General features: G+C 49.7%; 1 protein-coding gene across 9 annotated transcripts in view; it reads right to left on the bottom strand.

Annotated features, from left to right (window-relative positions):
* The window catches only part of FAM107A (family with sequence similarity 107 member A), a 36,282-nt gene continuing 18,542 nt past the window's right edge, over nucleotides 556–18,295 (bottom strand). For 8 of the 9 annotated variants that reach the window (XM_013973631.2, XM_005695778.3, XM_005695775.3 and 5 more), the window contains exons 2-4: nucleotides 5,802–5,976; nucleotides 3,531–3,687; nucleotides 556–3,035 (exon numbers count right to left, since the gene is read on the bottom strand). In XM_013973631.2, coding sequence (XP_013829085.1) covers nucleotides 2,928–3,035; nucleotides 3,531–3,687; nucleotides 5,802–5,976 — 440 coding nt within the window. In that variant the 3' untranslated portion in view covers nucleotides 556–2,927. Of the gene's footprint in view, nucleotides 3,036–3,530; nucleotides 3,688–5,801; nucleotides 5,977–10,639; nucleotides 10,728–18,295 lie in introns of all 9 variants that reach the window. The other variant, XM_018038251.1, reaches the window with a different exon arrangement.

Genomic DNA, 18,295 nt, shown 5'->3' with positions numbered 1-18,295 from the left:
GGGAAGGCCGGACCTGGCTGGGGAAGAGCAGGTGAAAAGGCAGGGCGTGCAGGGCAGGGAGTGGCCTGGCTGGAGCTGGGTGAGGAAGGGGAGGGCGGTGGGAAGTGGGGCAGGGGGGAGCAGGACACACAGGGCCTTCTAGGTCACAGGAAGGACTTGACTGGGAGCCAGACGAGCGACGTGATCTGCCTTAGATTTTACCAGGACTTTTAACATTTCAGCTGCTCTGTTACAGGCTGTGGGGGGCGGGGCCCCAAGCAGGGAGAACAGGAGCAGGTGGAGTCCCCCACATGTGGCACGTGGCATAGTCTCGACACATACTTAGGATGTGTGAGTCGGTGATGCCCAGGCAGCTGTTCGCAGACCCGTGCCGTGTAGGCTGCCCAGCAGACGTGCAGAAACAGGTCCCCGGCACTGTCGCTGGGGGTCCTGATTCAGTAGGTTTCTGATGACAGAGGGGAATCTGACTTTCAGGACAGGCTGCAGGTAACTCTGGGCCACAGAGCTGGGCTTCTGTTAGGAATGTTTTTCCACAGAATAGAGGCCGACCAACAGTAGCGTAAACAAGGGGATTTATTTGTATTTACAAGTATCCTGGAGGAGGATGGCTGCCGGCATCGGCTTGGTCACATGACAGTCGGGCCATTCTCGGAGATTCTCTTGGCCATTTTCTCATGGTAGCAACATGGCTGCTGCGGCTCCAGGTGTCCCACCCTCGACGAAGGGAGGGGCAAGGGCGTGTTACCCAATCTGTCTCTCTCATCAGAAAAACAAGCTTTCCAGGAGCCCCTTCATTGTAAATGTCGCTGGCTGTACCTGGTCACGTGGTCACCCCTGGAGAGGGCCAGAGAGGAGGAGTGGGGACGGAGCCCTGGGAGGGAACAGGGGTGTCTGCCAGGCTCCGGGGACGCTGTGGCACTCGCGGTCTGTTCTGATTCTTCAGGGCTTTGCCCCCGTGCAGCACCCTGGGGCCCACAGTGAACCCCCAGGCATTCCCTTGGGGGCTCCTCCACCCTAGACGCTCAGTCTCGTTCTCACATGTCTGAACGACAGGGGGCGACTTCTTTGGGGAAGTGGTGGTCTTTACTCAGGGGTTGTGCATTTTTAGCATGACCCTTGCCAGACGGACATGTAAAATAGCATTCCCTCCTTCTCACCAAAATGGTCACATTCAAGAGCCTTTCAGAGCCTCCCTTCGTTCCTCCCCACACGCAGCATGTCTATTCACGCCCCTCAGCACACACAGGAGAAGGACGACGTCTCTGGTGGTAGGAGTAACACCAGGGCGGTCCCTTCCCTCCCACCTTCGGTCCAGTTACCAGACTGCATCCCAGCGGCAGCTCTGCCCAGCAGGGTTGGGGGTAAAAGGAAATGCTTTTCTACTGGAGCCCTGTTACCTTGAACGATGGGTTTACAAAGCCAGAGAAAGAAAGCACTAAGTTGTGTCTGACTCTTGCGATCCCATGAACTGTAGCCCGCCAGGCTCCTGTGACCATGGGATTCTCCAGGCAAGAACACTGGAGTGAGTTGCCATTTCCTTCTCCAGGGGAGCTTCCCGACCCAGGATTGAACCCAGGTCTCCCACATTGCAGGTGGATTCTTTACCGACTGAGCTATGGGGCAGGGGTTTTATTCTTCAGAAGAAAAGGAAAAGCCTGGTGGGTCTCCAGATCTTTAAATATGGGACAGGAGCGAAAGTTCAAACATTTGGTCCGTGTTGGGAGGCGAGTGAGTCCACGGAGTTGGCCCCAGCGACAGAATCCGAATCGGGCGTGGGCCTCAGGCGCACTCAGCGGGGCCAGTGTCGCAGGTGGGGCTGGGGTCTTCAAACTGATTTCTTATGTTTTCCAAAGCTTGAAATCACTATATTATTTGCTTTTCGTAGGCTTTGGGGAAAGATTCTTTTAAAAAAGTTTTGTGTGTTTTTTTGGCTAGAATTGCATCCGTGTGGTAAGAAAGGCAGATTGGCAATCACATGCATCTCTGGTCCCATAACCAACACCGTTTCCTAGCTCGGGGTGTTCCCGGGCACCTGGGGTGGGAGGAAAATAAAGAGCGCCTTGAGGCTGTGGAGGCGGATGGGAATCTCCAGGACGGGGGTCACGGGAGCTGGGGGGGCTTTTATTTGCCATCCCTGGATGCTACAGCCTTGCCAGGAACAGTGTGGGCCTCAGAGCGGCAGTCCAGGAGCTTGTTAGAAACAAGATTCTCAGCTCTCACCCCAACCTGCGGGGTCAGAAGCTGTCTTCCAGCAAAGGGCCCTAGTAATTTATAGGCACAGTACAGTTCAAGCAGCACTGTTCTAACTTCCAGAAGCAGAGCGGCTGCAGCCCTGGGGTGCTGTGGTTACAGGGTGCAGGCGGGTGGCGTGGAGGGAATAAAGGTGAAGGGGTGGGGAGAGGCTGGCAGACCATCCGAAGCTGTCTTTGTTAGTGTGCATCTACCTTGGAGGGCGGCCTTGGGCCGCCCCACCCTTCCTGAGGACAGACCATTCTCCCCTCAGGCTTTCAGGGTAGGTGCCCCCACGATGCTCTGCTTAGCTGCCCTACACCTGGCTGCAGAGACCACATAGGGCAGCTCTCTGAGACCTGGGCTGTCCAGAGAAGCAGGGCCCCATGGGGCCAGAGAGGCGCCTGTCCCTTCCCAGCTCTGCCTGAAGCATCTTGGCAGGGCTCAGCAGCTGCTCAAGGAGGGAGCCTGCGGAAGTTCCTTCAGCAGCGGCTGCTTCTGGGAGCAGGAGCGATGAGTGCTAGAAGGAGAAGCCTGCGTTCACGATCCCCCATCTTCTGGGGGTCAGGTTTCCAGGAGCGAGCATGAACACCGCAGAGCCGAGTCTAGGGGCCAGGGCTGCCAGGTACAGGAGGGCTGGAGGGGCACGGTGGGGGCCAGGGCGGGCTGGTGGGGGCGCTGGGGCTCTGGAGCCAGCTCTACAGCGCCCTCTCCCCACTGGTAAAAGTGGTGATTCTCCGCAAGTTTTCCCTGACTTTAATAAACTCAGGGGCATGGTCCTCTTCCTTTTCTGGTGGTTTCTCCAGCTGAAGGAAAGAGAAGCAGAGATGTGAGGTGGGTGGGCTAGGGAGATTCCCACTCAAAAGCCACTGGGTTTGGACCCAGGGTCCTCTCTGGGGAAACAACCAGGATCAGTTCTGCCACCAGCTTGGAAGCTGAGGGGACACAGCACAGGACTGTTCTCCCCAGGAAGCCTGCTTCAAATTGCAGACCTCAGCTGAGCCCTAGGTTCCTCATTTCTCAAATGGTAACTCCACTGGGCTCACAGGGCAGCTGTGAGAAGATAATCAGAATCAGCATGCAATAGATGGGGCCAATGAGAAAACTGGACCAGTGCGTTCCCTCTCTGAACCCAAGTCACACAGCGAAGGGAGTAGCCGAGTGAGGACGCAGGCCAGGGGTGGACCCTGGGTCCAGTCCTCGTCTGGCTCCGCCTCCTCGTCAGCTGTGACTGCAGGCCAAGCGCCTCCCTGGCCCAGCAGGTAGTCTTGGAGGAAGCTGGGGCTGGGGGCCCCACCCACCTGGTTCAGCCTCTGCTGCCGTCTCAGCAGCTCCTGCTCAAAGGGGCACTGCAGCCGCTTGGCCTCCAGCTCCTCCTTCTTCTTCTTGATGAGCTGGTTCCGCCGGCGGTGTTCCAGGACGCGCTGCAGCTCTGGCTTGCTGTCCACACCCAGGCCCCTGGGTGGGGGGGGGGGCACGTTAGGAGACTCCCACCGCCCTGCACCCAGGGCTGCAGCCTGCACTGACGTCAGCCAGTACCTCGTGCAAGCATTTCTGGTCCAGGGTACAGGGAAGGGGGACCCCTAGACTTGAGACTCCAGTCCACGTCACAGGTGTGAACAGACTGAAGGGGGATCTGTACCCGGGCCTGTCTGATCGCAGAGACCAGGCTGTAGGATATTACTGGTTATTTTCTCAGGGTAAGTTTCTAGAGGTAGAATTGCTGGGTCAGGCAAAATCTTCAAAGATTTTTGGTTATATGTTCCCATCTGCTCCTTAGAAAAGGTTATCCAATTTATAACTTTTGTCAACAGTATTTCAGAGCATCTATTTCTCCTTACTGTCCAGTCTTCTTGTATTGCAGGGTCTGGTGGAGCAGCTTGGAGATGGGTGCCAGCTACTTTCATTTGTTCTGTGAATTAACTGTACCTTCTGTTGATTTTTTCTTTATGGATTTGTAAGAGATAACGTACATATTTTTGTCATTTATACTGCAAACATTCACCCTGATTTGTCTTTAGGCTTCTGTTTTTTAAACTGGTGATTTTAAAAGGGACGACTCTAAAAGGGATCTTGACGAAGTACTTCCAATACACAGTCAACCCTCCGTTTCCACAGATTGAATTCGTGGATACCGAGGGTGGGCTTGTGCAATGCCACTTTATACAACGGCCTGGAGTTTTTGGGTTCTGTTGAGGGGCTGTAACCAGTCTCGGCGGATACAGAGAGACTAGTGTAACCAACGGGCAGGAGGACAACATGGATGAAAAATGAGATCTGCTGGACAGTATGTTAGTTGAAAATAAGGACAATCACAGCCAGCGTCAATACCAAAAGCCACCACTAGAAGGAGCTGCGGAGGCTTTGCAACCTGCGTCCTGGTGCTGCTGAATAGAGGCCTTCTTGGGAAGGGAGGGACGCTCAGCCTCCCTCTCCCTTCCCCATGCATGCTCAGTTGCCTCAGTCGTGTGTGACTATTTTTGCAACCCCATGGACTGTAGCCTGCTAGGCTTCTCCGTCCATGGGATTTTTCCAGATAAGAATACTGGAGTGGGTTGCCCTTTCTTCCTGCAGGGGATCTTCCTGACCCAGGGATCAAACCTGCCTCTCTCGTGTCTCCTGCATTGTCAGGCAGGTTGTTTACCCCTGTGCCAGCTGGGAAGCCTGCCGTTCACCACAGTCCCTCAATAACCCAGTAGTCCCAGGCCCGACACCTCCAGCCAGCCTTGCCCACTGCATGCTCCTGGCCTGCCTGCTCCACTCGTCCCTCCTCTACCACGGTGACAGCCAGCACTGGGACCCTTCACAGCCCCACATTCTTCACTCTCTCTGAGCTCCTCCAGGTTCCTCTGCACTCTCACATTCTCATCCATCGGCTGCTCGCAGCCAGTACCCACCTCCGAGCCTGGCTGACTCCCACCCACTCTTCTAGCCCTAGCTGAGGCATCACTTCGTCCTTGGAGCCCAGGCTGGTGGCTCCGCTGGGGTCTCAGGCCATTCGTGCCTCCCTCAAAGCACCCGTCCCACCATCTGGTCAAACGTCGGTCTCCTCTGTGAGGGCAGGAACTGGGTCCCCTTCCTCTGTGTACCCCCCAGTCTGGGCACAGGGCATCCACGTAGCCGACGCACATGGAGAGCAGGCACCCATGGCTGACTAGACGGGGTCACGGGGCTGCTGGACCTCCACAGTGTGTGCTGCTGACCACATGCTGCTGCTGCTAAGTCGCTTCAGTCGTGTCCGACTCTGTGTGACCCCATAGACGGCAGCCCACCAGGCTCCCCCATCCCTGGGATTCTCTAGGCAAGAACACTGGAGTGGGTTGCCATTTCCTCCTCCAATGCATGAAAGTGAAAAGTGAAAAGTCAAGTCGCTCAGTCGTGTCCGACTTCGCGACCCCATGGACTGCAGCCTACCAGGCTCCTCCGTCCATGGGATTTTCCAGGCAAGAGTACTGGAGTGGGGTGCCATTGCCTTCTCCGCTGACCACATGGGGCACCCTCAGACCTGCCCTGTCTGTCAGAGCCCCAGGGTGACTACCAGGCTGGCCTTTCACAGGGGGCTCCTCTCCCACCTCCTGTGGTTCATGAGCAGCTCGCGGTGCATCTCCTGGTGGTTCCGGGAGGCCTTCACGGGGTTCAGCAGCTTCTTGGGCTTGATGAGCTCTGGGTTCCATTCTCTGTGTTCTGGCCGGGCCATCAGGCCTCCGATGTCGGCCCGCTCCCTCTGGATCTCAGAGTACATGGAGGCTGTAGAAACAACACGGCAGGGACGGGGGAGCTGGTCAGATAGGCCCATAGCCTCAGCCATTCTCGTGGCAGGGATGGGGGAGCTGGTCAGATGAGCGCACAGCCTTAGCCATTCTCGCAGCACAGTTGAAGGGCAAGGCTTTTGGTGTTTGATGGATCTTAACCACCATGCAACCCTGGGGAGCTACCTGACTTTCCGAGCCTAGGTTTCCTCATTTGTGACAATAAAATAGACAGCCTGTGCGCAGGGTGTAGGGATTGGGGATCATGGCTGAAAAGTGGGCCTGGGTCACAAAGTACATGGGTTGACATGTGCAAATGTTTTTGACCTTTAAGGAAAAATTTTTTCCTCCTATAAGAGGAATTCTGTTTGAGTTTCTGTTTCTCAGGGAGCTTGTATCAGAGAAAGAAAAGATATATAAAAAGAGCAATGTGTTAAAGGTAATTTGGATAAATGCAGTGATAAAGAAAACATCACCCCTTATTTTCCTGTCTGTAGTTTCCTCACAGATGTGTCCAGCTTTTCAGTTTCTCCAGATCAAAGAGAAGGATATGAAATCCCAGGACTGCCATGTCTAATTGCAGAGGGATGGCTGTCATCCTGAATGCAGATGTCTGCCTTCTTCATGGCCTCAGGTCCACCACAGTAGCTTGAAATGTCAGTGCATTTGAAATTCGGCAGAAGGGCTCACTTCTCTCCAGGTGGGCTCCATATCCTTGAAATGCCCTCAACTAAGCAACTGTGAGGGTGAAGGTAAGAGAGAAGAGGGTGTGGGGTGTGTGCGTGCATGTGTGTGTAGAGAGAGACTTAAAATTCCTCTAGAGAATGACCCAGGCTGGCTATTTTGAGTGAAACTTTAGGCCCTGGTTCTGACCTCTTCATGAGTCCTGTTTTTCTGAGGCAGAGCCTCTACTACACACTAGGCATGGCAGTGTCTGGCGTGGTAATTGATCGTGAAACCCTTGAGGTGGTACAGATGAGGAAACTGAGGCTCAGGGAGGTTGGTCTCGGGGAACCCGTGCCTATAGGGCCTGTGGGCTCCACGTTGGAGCTGAGGGGGCGTGTCTGCGCTGCGCACACCAGGCTCTGGCTCCCCTCTTCAGACACCACCAGCCATAGTGTGTGTATGTGTCTACCCCACTCTCCCGATTCATCCCCCCCAGACATATTTACACTACTGTACTACTGTGTATACAGCACAGGGGGAAAGAGAAGTACAGTCCGTTTATAGGGAAAATCTCAACCTTAATGCATTCCAATATACATGAGGTGCAGACACATACTGTTTGATTTTACCTGTGAGAGAGCTAGAATAGTCAAATTCATAGAAAGTACACTGGTTGATTCCAGGGGCTGGGTGGGTGGGGACTGGGGACAGAGTTTCAGATTATGAAGGTGAGAAATTCAGGCGATGGATGATGGTGGCCGTTGCACACAATGGGGATGTACTTAGTGCGTCTGAACTGTACAGGTAAGTATGGTTAAAATAGTACGTTTATGTGACTTTCACCACACCAGGCACCGTGTTGCCTGTGGACAGGCCTTTACTTCTTCCCTACCTCTAGGAAGAGGATGAACGCCATGCTCTGCTTGATGAGCAGCAGTTCTCCAAGTAAACTGGACTGGGATGGAGGTCTGTGCAAGAGCCCAGAGGTGGGCCATAGGTTCGGGGGGTGGGGTGGAGGAAACAGGGGCAGAGGGTGTGATGGGCTGTCAGTTGCAAGGTGATGTGTTAGGGAATGTGGGCCTCAAAGCTCTGCCAACGGTAGCGCTCCAGACTCACGTTTGGCGTGTTACCTACTACACGGTGCTGTTAGGATGACTAAGTGAGACCCCCTTTGTAAGATGCTGGGAAAACTGTTGTATTTTGGATGTAGACAGACTGTGTCAGAGCCTGGAGCCGTGGTTGCCAGTTTTCTTCAATTCCCAAAACCGTTTCTTTAATGAGTATTCTAATTTTCTCGCTTCCTTTTTCATGAGGCTATTGATTTTCAGGTATATCCTTAATTTGGGGGGCCTTAAAAAAATGACTGTGGTAGTTAAAAATGGGCACTAGACAAACAGTTGGCTGTATCAACTCCTTCCTCCTTTAAAAAATGTGGATATTCTCTTAGTCTGAGATTAAGTTGTCTGGGAGCCAATGCATTAAGAGTATCTTGACTCAGATTGGAGTTCTGAGAATTTCCCCCCTTTCTTCTGCCTTTTCCCATTATCAAGTCTCACCAATCCTTTATCTGAGTAATTGCCAGAGACTCTTTCCTTCCTATGTCTTCAGCACAGGCCATTATCACACCATGCTTAAAATAAGTGCTTCCACTCCTCAGCTGGTCGTCCTGCTGTTAGTTCCTGTATGCCCCCAGAGCTTGATAATTTTCATCAGTCACACTGTCTTGAAATCAACTAACTATGGCACCAAAGCAACGAGACAGGAAATAGAAACAAATTATATAACTTTGGGAGAGGGCAGAATTAATATCTTTGTAAGATATCATTATCTATACCCAGAATTCCCAAATGGATTAACAGAAAAGCATTTGAAGCTAATGAGGAAATTCAATAGTGTGCCCAGATTCAAAACAAACACACAAAACCAGAAGGTTCCTGCGTAACAGGAACGACCGTTGAGAGAGTACACAATCACACAATTACTCATTTATCCTACAGTATGTTGGAGTTCCTGTAATTTACCAGGTAGGGTGGTAGAGATGAACTGCGCAAGCAAGGCTCCACCTCCTCCAGAGCTGAAATTCTGCGAGGGAGGCAGAGAGCAAACGTGTACACAGACCAACAAAAGTAAACGATTGCACACGGAGGGGCTCAAACGCAGGGGGCTAACCGGAGGACCTCCTTCAGCCAGGTGCAGCGGGAGGGCCTCTCGGCCGCTGACCTTTAAGAGCTGAGAAGGGAGGCTGGGGGGGGGGGGGGTGGGGGGGAGCAGAGGAAACCGCCTGTGTGACTCATGTACCTTGAACAAGCTCGGTCTGTTCAGGAAACAAAAGGGCACAGTGTGTACGGAGTGGCGTGAGGGAGTGACGGAGCGGGGCCGTGTTTGGAGCGAGGGTGGACGGGTGGTTTCAAGTGGCGGAAATATCGCGTCGGGTTTGATTTTAAGAAGGTCATTCTTGCCGCTGTGTGGGGAGAAACTGTCAGCAGGTTTGGGAAGTCTTTTATATGACTTTGGTTTCTTTTCCTTGCAACGGGCAGCCTCTGTCTTTCCCCTTAAGTTCCAGAGGGAAAACATCCGATTGGCCGGGCTGAGGACCTTTCACCCCATAGGTCAGCAGCGAGCCAATGAGTGGGCTGCCCGGGGCCAGTCCCCACCCCAGGGCGGCCCACAGAGGATCGCGCTTTCCCGCGGCTCCTGCGTCCTCAGTTTGCACTGCCAGCCAAGTCGCTTCAGTCGTGTCTGACTCTTGGCGACCCCACGGACCGTAGCCCGCCAGGCTCCTCTGTCCATGGGATTCTCCCGACCGGAATACTGGAGGGTGCCAGTCCCTCCTCCAGGGGATATTCCCAACGCGGGGATGGACCTCAGTCTCTGATCTCTCCTGCACTGGCAGGCGGTTCTTCAGCACTAGGGCCACCTCCTGCAAACTCTGTAGCCAGTCCTGCACCCCAGGTCCAATCAATGACCAGCTCTAGGCCCTTAAAAAATAGCATCGGTGGTGAGGGGTGGCAGATGCTGTTTTGCTGAGACCAGGGTGGTGTGGTGATTGAGGCAGGAGTCTGAAGGACGTGACTGGTTCTTCAGCCCAGACCTGCAAGCTGGGAAAACTGCTGCCTTTGCCAGTCAATGTTCTGAACTTCAGGAAACACGTGTGAGATCCGTGGGTGATGTGTGTGTGTGTGTCCCTGTCCACGATTTAGAGAGCTGCAGAGCCAACCGTCCTGCCTTTAGTTGAACTAAAAGAGGCCTCAGACACAGTGGGGGAAGGAGAGGGAGGGACAAATTGAAAGAGTAACACTGAAACATACATATTACCATATGTAAAACAGACAGCCCGTGGGAATCTGCTGTGTTACACAGGAGGGCAAATCGGTGCCCTGTGACAACCCGGAGGGGTGGGAGGGGACATATGTATACCGCTGGGTGATTCTTGTTGATAGATGGCAGAAACTACAACATTGTAAAGTAATTATCCTCCAATTAAAAAAAAAATTTTTTTTTTAAAAGGCCTCCATATAGAGCCTCAGCTAAGTGCTGGAGTAAAAGAGGCTGCTCAACAAAGCATAGGAGGTCGGCCAGGAAAATCCAGCATTCCTGAGGGTCAGCTCGGCCTCCTGAGCAGAGGAGGGGTTCATTTCCAGGGCTGCTCTGGCCTGGTCTCTCAGCTTGCTGGGGTGTCCTGAGCAGGGAGGTGGCCGTGATGGGGGCAATAATGTGAGGTGAGCATAAGGTCATCTCTGAAAAGAGAAAGGTGAATGCTCTGAGGAGCTGGCAAGCAGAAAAGAGAACCTATTGAGGAGAAAGTTGAGTGGCTAATGCATGTCCTTCAGTGGTTGTCAAAGTACCAGAGAATGATGTTGGAGCCATTAGCACCTGGACTGAACGTTGGCTCAGCCCCTTCCTAGCCTTGGGCCAGTGTCTGCAGCAGGAGTCCAAAACTCCAGCCTTTGGCTGAAACCCAACCCCTCCGGAACACAGCCACGCCCACTCATTACCTAACTCCGTGTGACTGCTTCCAAGAGAACAGCAGTGTTGAGTAGGTGTGACAGCTGCTGTTGATCAGCACCCTTCTTCAGGAGGTTGCTGCAAAATAAAGGAGGTGGTGCTTGGCTCGCAAGTGCCTGGCCCTGAGGTGAGGACTCAGTGCGTGCCGGCTGCCGGGGCCTCACTCTGAGTGGGGCCACCTCATTAGGTGTTATTAATCATCACCATTAAAAGATCCCACTCCTCCATAGACACTACCGTGCGTCAAACGGCTTGTGGGAAGCCACTGCCTAGCGCAGGGAGCTCAGCTCGGTGCTCTGTGACAACCCAGACGGTGAGATGGTGGGGTGGGAGGGAGGCGCGCAAGGAGGGCGATGTGTGTATACAAATGCTGATTCATTGTTGCACAGGAGAAACAACACTATAAAGCAATTATACTCCAATTAAAATACTTTCACAGTAATAAAATATCCCACTTGTCTCAGATTGACCTTTCGCAGTCTTCTTAAAAACTGTACTGGTCATTTCTTTGTGTTAGAATTTTCCCAGTCCACATACCGCAGCCACGAGGGAGAAGGGAGTCTTAATAAAGTAGGTGCACATTTTTCCCAGGTGCCATTGATTTCCAGTGAAGCAGTGTGTTCACTTAGGGCTAATATTTCTGCACTACTCTGACCATGAAAGGTAAAGAGCAGGCAACAGCCCTATTAGGCTAAGATTTCATTACACTGGAAAATGATTTGACAGTGAAAAGGAAAGAAGAGAAAGTGAGTTGCCAGAAACATGCTTAAACTATTTGCTTTCTGTGCTGTAATGAAGCCTTATGAGAAACTGTCAGTATTCCCATGGACCTGATATTTAAACACTTTTGAATCTTGTAAAGCCTTCATATATATGCTCCAATACAGAGGCAATTACCTTGTCCGGATAAGTACTGGCTTGTACGTTTTAAAGTATTTCCAGACTGGGGGTGGGGTCGGGGGACTGTACTGGTTAAATCGGTTGATATTAACCCTGGCTGTATCATCCGAGGGACTTTAATAAATATCAGTGCCTGAGTCCTACCCCTGGATTCTGATTTACTGACCTGGGAGTCAGCTAGCAGAGGGCCTCAGACACCTAAGAGGACAAGAAAGATCCCCTGAAAAGCCAGGAGGTCGAAGGAGGAAGAGGAGAGGAAGCAGAAGGTGGGGAGGTGGGCTGGGACAGAAGGCGGCCTTGGAGAAGAGCCCAGCAAACGGGCTGTGGCCGTCAGGACAGGCTGAGAGCCACGCAGGTGGTCCCAGTGTGACACGGGTGCCCACGGGGGCTGGGACATGGAGTTTGAGAGCTGCCTGCCCCCTGGGGGGCCCGCTCGCCCTGATCCCCTGGGCCCCAGCTCCTTCCTGCCTGGTGGGTTCATGTGCTGTGGCGCAGGGTCCGGTGGGAGCAACAGCTGCAGAGGGTACTGAAACCACAGCTGAGCCTCCGGAGCCCCCTCTGCTGCTGGTTTCCTAAATTGAGCGCCTGTGAAACACCTCAAGGAATTGTACTCCTGCAGCTGGAACAGGTCTGGCTTCTGCAGCTTCGGTCTCTGGACACACTCACGGGGGTCGGGCCAGGCCGGGCCCAGGTGCACGACCACTGCAGTCCCAGGACACGACCTCAGTCAGGGCACCTGCGCCGGGGCCTGGTGAAAAGGACACCTGGGGGTCACCAGGGCTGATTTCTAGTGATCAACAATATGAATCACCCCCCCAGTCATGGTGGGGCCAAAAGCAGTGCCAGCAACAGAGTGCTTGCTGAGTTTGTACAGCAGAGCTCACTCTGAGGCGACCAGCTCCTGAGGAGGGACACTCAGTGGCTTCTCTCCCTGTGACGGGGCTCCACTCCCACAGCTGGGGAGCAGACCCCACCCCTGCCAGGGCAGCGACAATCAGAGGGCAGGCTCTGGTCACTGCACCACCCCCAAACCCCCTATCAAGGGACAACAGCACAAGCCTCTGGACCAACCTCCCCCACCAGGGGATACACAGAAGCAAGAACTGCAGTCCTGCGAAGAGGAAATATGATAGCAAACCAGTAACTGTAGGAAGGGAGATCTGCTTTTGAAATTAAGAGACCAGGAGCTTAAAACAATCTTGTCTCTGTGTGTGTCTTTGTGTGTGTGTATGTATAGTGTGTGAGTTACTCAGTCACGTCCAACTCTTTGCAACTGCAGCCCTCCAGGCTCCTCTGTCCGTGGAATTCTCTAGGTAAGAACAGTGGAGTGGGTTGCCATTCTCTTCTCCAGGGGATCTTCCCAACCCAGGGATCGAACCCAGGTCTCTGCATCACAGGTGGATTCTTGACTGTCTGAGCCACCAAGAAAGGGATGGGTGTGTGTGTGTGCGTGCGTGCGTGTGTGCAGACTGCTTTATCAAAAAGCTCATGGGAAATGCAAGCAAAACCACAATGGGTACACATAGGAAAAAAAGCAATCCAAACACAACACTGAAGATGGTCATCACACCACGAGAAGAGAACAATAAAGGGAAGAAAAAAACCCTTCAAACCCCAAGCAATTAAGAAAATGGCATTAGGAACATATATATTTATATGTTCAGTGCCTCAACCAAAGACATAGCCTGGCTGAATGGATACAAAAACAAGACCTGTACATATGCCATCTGTGAGAGGCCCACTTCAGACCTAGGGGCACATACAGACTGAAAGTGAAGGGATGGAAAAAGGTTTTTCATGCAAATGGAAATCAACAGAAAGTTGGAATAGCAATATTTATATCAGACAAGACAGACTTTAAAATGAAGATTGTTACACAAGGAAGGATATGCATAATGATCAGGAGATCAATTCAAGAAAAAGATATAACAGTTGAAATATACATAGCTCAGTCAGTAAAAAATCTGCCTGCAATGCAGAGACCCGGGTTTGGTTCCTGGGTTGGGAAGATCCCTTGGAGAAGGAAATGGCAACCCACTCCAGTATTCTTGCCTGGAGAATCCCATGGACAGAGGAGCCTGGCAGGCTACAGTCTATGGGGTTGCAAGAGTCGGACACAACTTAGCGACTAAACTACTAACATAAGAACACCTCAATATATAAGGCAAATGCTAACAGCCACAGAAGGGGGAATTGACGGTAACACACCCCACTTACACAAACAGATCATACGGACAGAAAATTATGAAGGACACGCAGGCTTCAAATGACACATTAGATCAGACAGACCTAATTGTTACTTATAGAACGTTCCATCCAAAAACAATACACTTTCTTCTCAAGGGCACATGGAACATTCTCCAGGATAAATCACATCTTGGGACTGAAATCACATCAAGCATGTTTTCCAACCACAATGTTATAGTGTTAGAAGTCATTCTAATATTACAAATCTAATTACAGTATTACAAATCAATTACAGGAAAATGTTAAAATATACAAGTACATCGAGGCTAAAAAAGTATGACTAAGCAATCAACGTATCTTGAAGAAATCAAAGAGGAAATACAAAAATGTACACAGACAAATGACAGTGAAAACATCCAAAACCTGTGGGAGGCAGCAAAAGCAGTTCTAAGAAAGACATTTACAGTAATGCCATCTTACCTCAAGAAACAAGAAAAATCTCGAAAACTGAACTTTACACCTAAAGCAGCCAGAGAAAGAACAATAAAGCGAACCCAAAGATAGTTGAAGGTAAGAAAGAAAGATCAGAGCAGAAATAAATGAAATAGAGTCACAGAAAACAATACCGATGGGTCAGTGAAACTAAAAGCTAGTTCTTTGACAGGAAGTAATAGAAAATATGAACAGACCAGTCACAAGTACTGAAACTGTGATGAAAAAGCTTCCCACAAACAAAAGTCCAGGACCAGATGGCTTCACAGGAGAATTCTATCAAACATTTAGAGCAGGGGTAACACCTCTCATTCTCAAACTGTTCCAAAGAGCTGCAGAGGGAGGAACATTCCCAAACTCATTCTGTGAGTCCACCACCATCACCCTGATACCAAAACCAGACAAAGACGTCACACAGAAATTTACAATATCACTGATAAACACGTGTGCAGAAATCCTCAATACTAGCAATCGTTTCCAACAACATATTGAAAGTATCATACATCATGATCAAGTGGGATTTATCCCAGAGGTGCAAGAAGTTTTCAATATGTGCAAATTAACCAGTGTGATACACCATATTAGCAAATTGAAGAATAAAAACCATATGATCATCTCGTCGTTGTTCAGACATGCTATGTCTGACACTCTGCAACCTCATGAACTGAAACACGCCAGGCTTCCCTGTTCTTCACTATCTCCTGGAGCTTGCTCAAACTCATGCCCATTGAGTCGGTGATGCCATTCAACCATCTCATCCTCTGTCTTCTCATTCTCCTCCTGCCTTCAGTCTTTCCCAGCATTAGGGTCTTTTCCAGGGAGTCAGCTCTTAATGTCAGGTGGCCAGAGTATTGGGGCTTCAGCATTAGTCCTGAAGCTCCAGTACTTCAGGACTGATCATCTCATTAGATACAGAAAAAGCTTTTGAGAAAATTCAATAGCCATGATAGTTATGATGAAAAACTCTCTAGAAAGTGGCATAGAGAGAGAGCCTATCTCAACATAATAAAGATCATATATGAAAAACCCACAGCTAACATCATTCTCAAAGGTGAAAAACTGAAAGCATTTCCTCTAAGATGAGGAATAAGACAAGTATGTCCATCATTATTCAATAAGTCCTAGCCACAGCAATCAGAGAAGAAAGGAAAGGAATCCACATTGGGAAAGGAGTAGTAAAACTGTCACTATTTACAGATGACACGATACTATACATAGAAAATCCTAAAGATGCCACCAGAAAAATACTTGAGCTAATCAATGATTTGTACAAAGTCACAGTGTACAAAATTAATAAATCTCTTGCATTCCTGTAACTAACAATGAAAGATCAGAAAGAGATATTAAGGAAAAAATCCCAGTTTAGCACTGTAACAAAAAGAATACAATACCTAGGAATAAACCTACCTAAGGAGGCAAAGACTGGTACGCAGATAACTTTGTAAGATACCGATGAAAGAAAGAAATGATGACGCAAACAGATGGGGAGATACACTGTGTTCTAGGACTGGAAGAGTCAGTATTGTGAAAATGACTGTACTACCCAAAGCAGTCTTCAGAGTCATTGCAATCTGATCAAATTATCATGGCATTTTTCACAACACTTAAAAAAATAATTATTTGTATGGAAATTCAGAACGCCAAAGCAATCTGGAGAAAGAAAAACAGAACTGGAGGGATCAGGCTCCCTGACTTCAGAGTTTTCTACAAGGCTACAGCAGTCAAGACAATATAGTTGGGGCACAAAAAACAGAAATACTGATCTGTGGGACAGGATAGAACGCCCAGAGATGAACCCATGGGCCTGTGGGCACCTCATATGTGACACAGGAGGCACGGAGTATACGATGGAGAAGAGACAGTCTCTTCAGTAAGTGGTGCTGTGAAAACTGGGCAGCTCCATGTAAAAGAATGAACTTAGAACACTCCCTAACACCACTCACAAACTCACAGTGGGTTACAGACCTGAATGTAAGGCCAGACACTGTAAAACTCTAAAGAGGAAAACACAGGCAGAACACTTTAACTGCACCAAGATCTTTTTTGACCCATCTCCTAGAGTAATGAAAATAAAAACAAAAATAAACAAGTGGGGCATAATTAAGCTTAAAAGCTTTGTGCAGAGCAAAAGAAACCACAAATAAGATGAAAAGACACCCCTCAGAACGGGAGAAAATATTTGCAAACAAAGCAATTGACAAAGGATTAGTCTCTAAAATATACAAACAGCTCACGTAGCTCAATATCAGAAAAACAACCCAATCAAAAAATGGGTGGGAGACCTAAATAGACATTTCTGCAAAGAAGATATTCAGATGGTCAACACACCCATGAAAAGATAACATCACTAATCATTAGAGAAATGCAGTTCGAAGCTACAATGAGGTAGTACCTACACGTGTGTCAGAATGGCCATCATTAAAAAATCTACAAACAAATGCTGGGTAAGGTGTGGAGAGAAGGGAACCCTCTTGCACTCTTGGTGGGAACGTAAAACTGATATAGCCACTATGAAGAACAGTATAAAGGTCATTAAAAGAATAAGTAGGTTCTTAAAAAAAACTATATTTTTATGAAGGTTCATCAAAAAAAAAAAAAAATAGAACTAGGCCATGACCCAGCAATGGCACCCCACTCCAGTACTCTTGCCTGGAAAATCCTATGGACGGAGGAACCTGGCAGGCTGTAGTCCATGGGGTCGCTAAGAGTCAGATATGACTGAGCGACTTCACTTTCACCTTTCACTTTTCACTTTCATGCACTGGAGAAGGAAATGGCAACCTTCTCCAGTGTTCTTGCCTGGAGAATCCCAGGGACGGGGGAGCCTGGTGGGCTGCCGTCCATGCGGTCACACAGAGTCGGACACGACTGAAGTGACTTAGCAGCAGCATGACCCAGCAATCCCACTACTGGCCATATAACCAGAGCAAACCATAATTCAAAAAGATACATGTACCCCAGTGTACACTGCAGCACTATTTACAATAGCCAGGACATGGAAACAGTCTAAATATCCACTGACAGATGACTGGATAAAGAAGATGTGGTGCTGTATACAATGAAATATTACCCATAAAAGGGAACAAAATTGAGTCATTAGTAGGGATGCAGATGAACCTAGAGTCTGTCATAGAGTGAAGTAATTCAGAAAGAAACAGTATTTATATTAATGCACACATATGGAATCTAGACAGTGGTACCGATGAGCCTACTTGTAGGGCAGGAATAGAGATGCAGACACAGAGAATAGACTTATGGACACGGGGAAGGGGAGGGCTGAACGACTGAGACAGTGGCTTTGACACATACACCACTATGGACAAAACAGCCAGTGAAAGGCTGCTGTATAGAACAGGGAGCTCAGCTCAGTGTTCCGTGATGAACACAGAGGGAGGCTCAGGACGGAGGGGATGTATGTATAGATACAGCTGCTTCACTTTTTATATTATTATCTGTTGGGTCTTCGCTGTGGTTCATTGTAGCTCGTGGGCTTCCTTACTCTGTGGCACGTGGGATCCTAGTTTCCTGGCCAGGGCTTGAACCCTTGCATTTGAAGGCAGATTCTTAACCACTGGACCAGCAGGGAAGTTCCTGGTTCACTTTCTTGTACAGCAGAAACTAACACAACACTGTAAAGCAATTACACTCCAATGCGGGGGCGGGGGGGGGGCGGGAAGATGTGGTATATACACAATAGAACATCAGTCATAAAAAAGAATGAAAGGGGGTCATTTATAGAGGTCAGTTGGACTTAGAGACTGTCACAGACTGAAGTAAGAAAGAGGAAAAACAAATATTGTTTATAAACGCATATATATGTGGAATATAGAAAAATGGGATAGACAATCTTATTTGCAAAACAGAAATAGAGACACAGAAGTAGAGAACGAAGAAATGGACACCAAGGAGGGAAGAGGTGTGGTGGGATGAACTGGGAGGCTGGGTTTGACATCTTTCACTCTTCCTACTGTATTTAAAACAGGCAAAGAGGCAGAGAACCTGCTGTACTGCTCAGGGAACTCAGTGTTGTGTTGACCTAAACTGAGAAGGAAATCTAAAACTGAGGG

This window comes from Capra hircus, chromosome 22, assembly GCF_001704415.2.
Source record: "Capra hircus breed San Clemente chromosome 22, ASM170441v1, whole genome shotgun sequence".
NCBI classification, from domain to species: domain Eukaryota; kingdom Metazoa; phylum Chordata; class Mammalia; order Artiodactyla; family Bovidae; genus Capra; species Capra hircus.
This window is presented reverse-complemented; position numbering and strand designations above follow the sequence as displayed.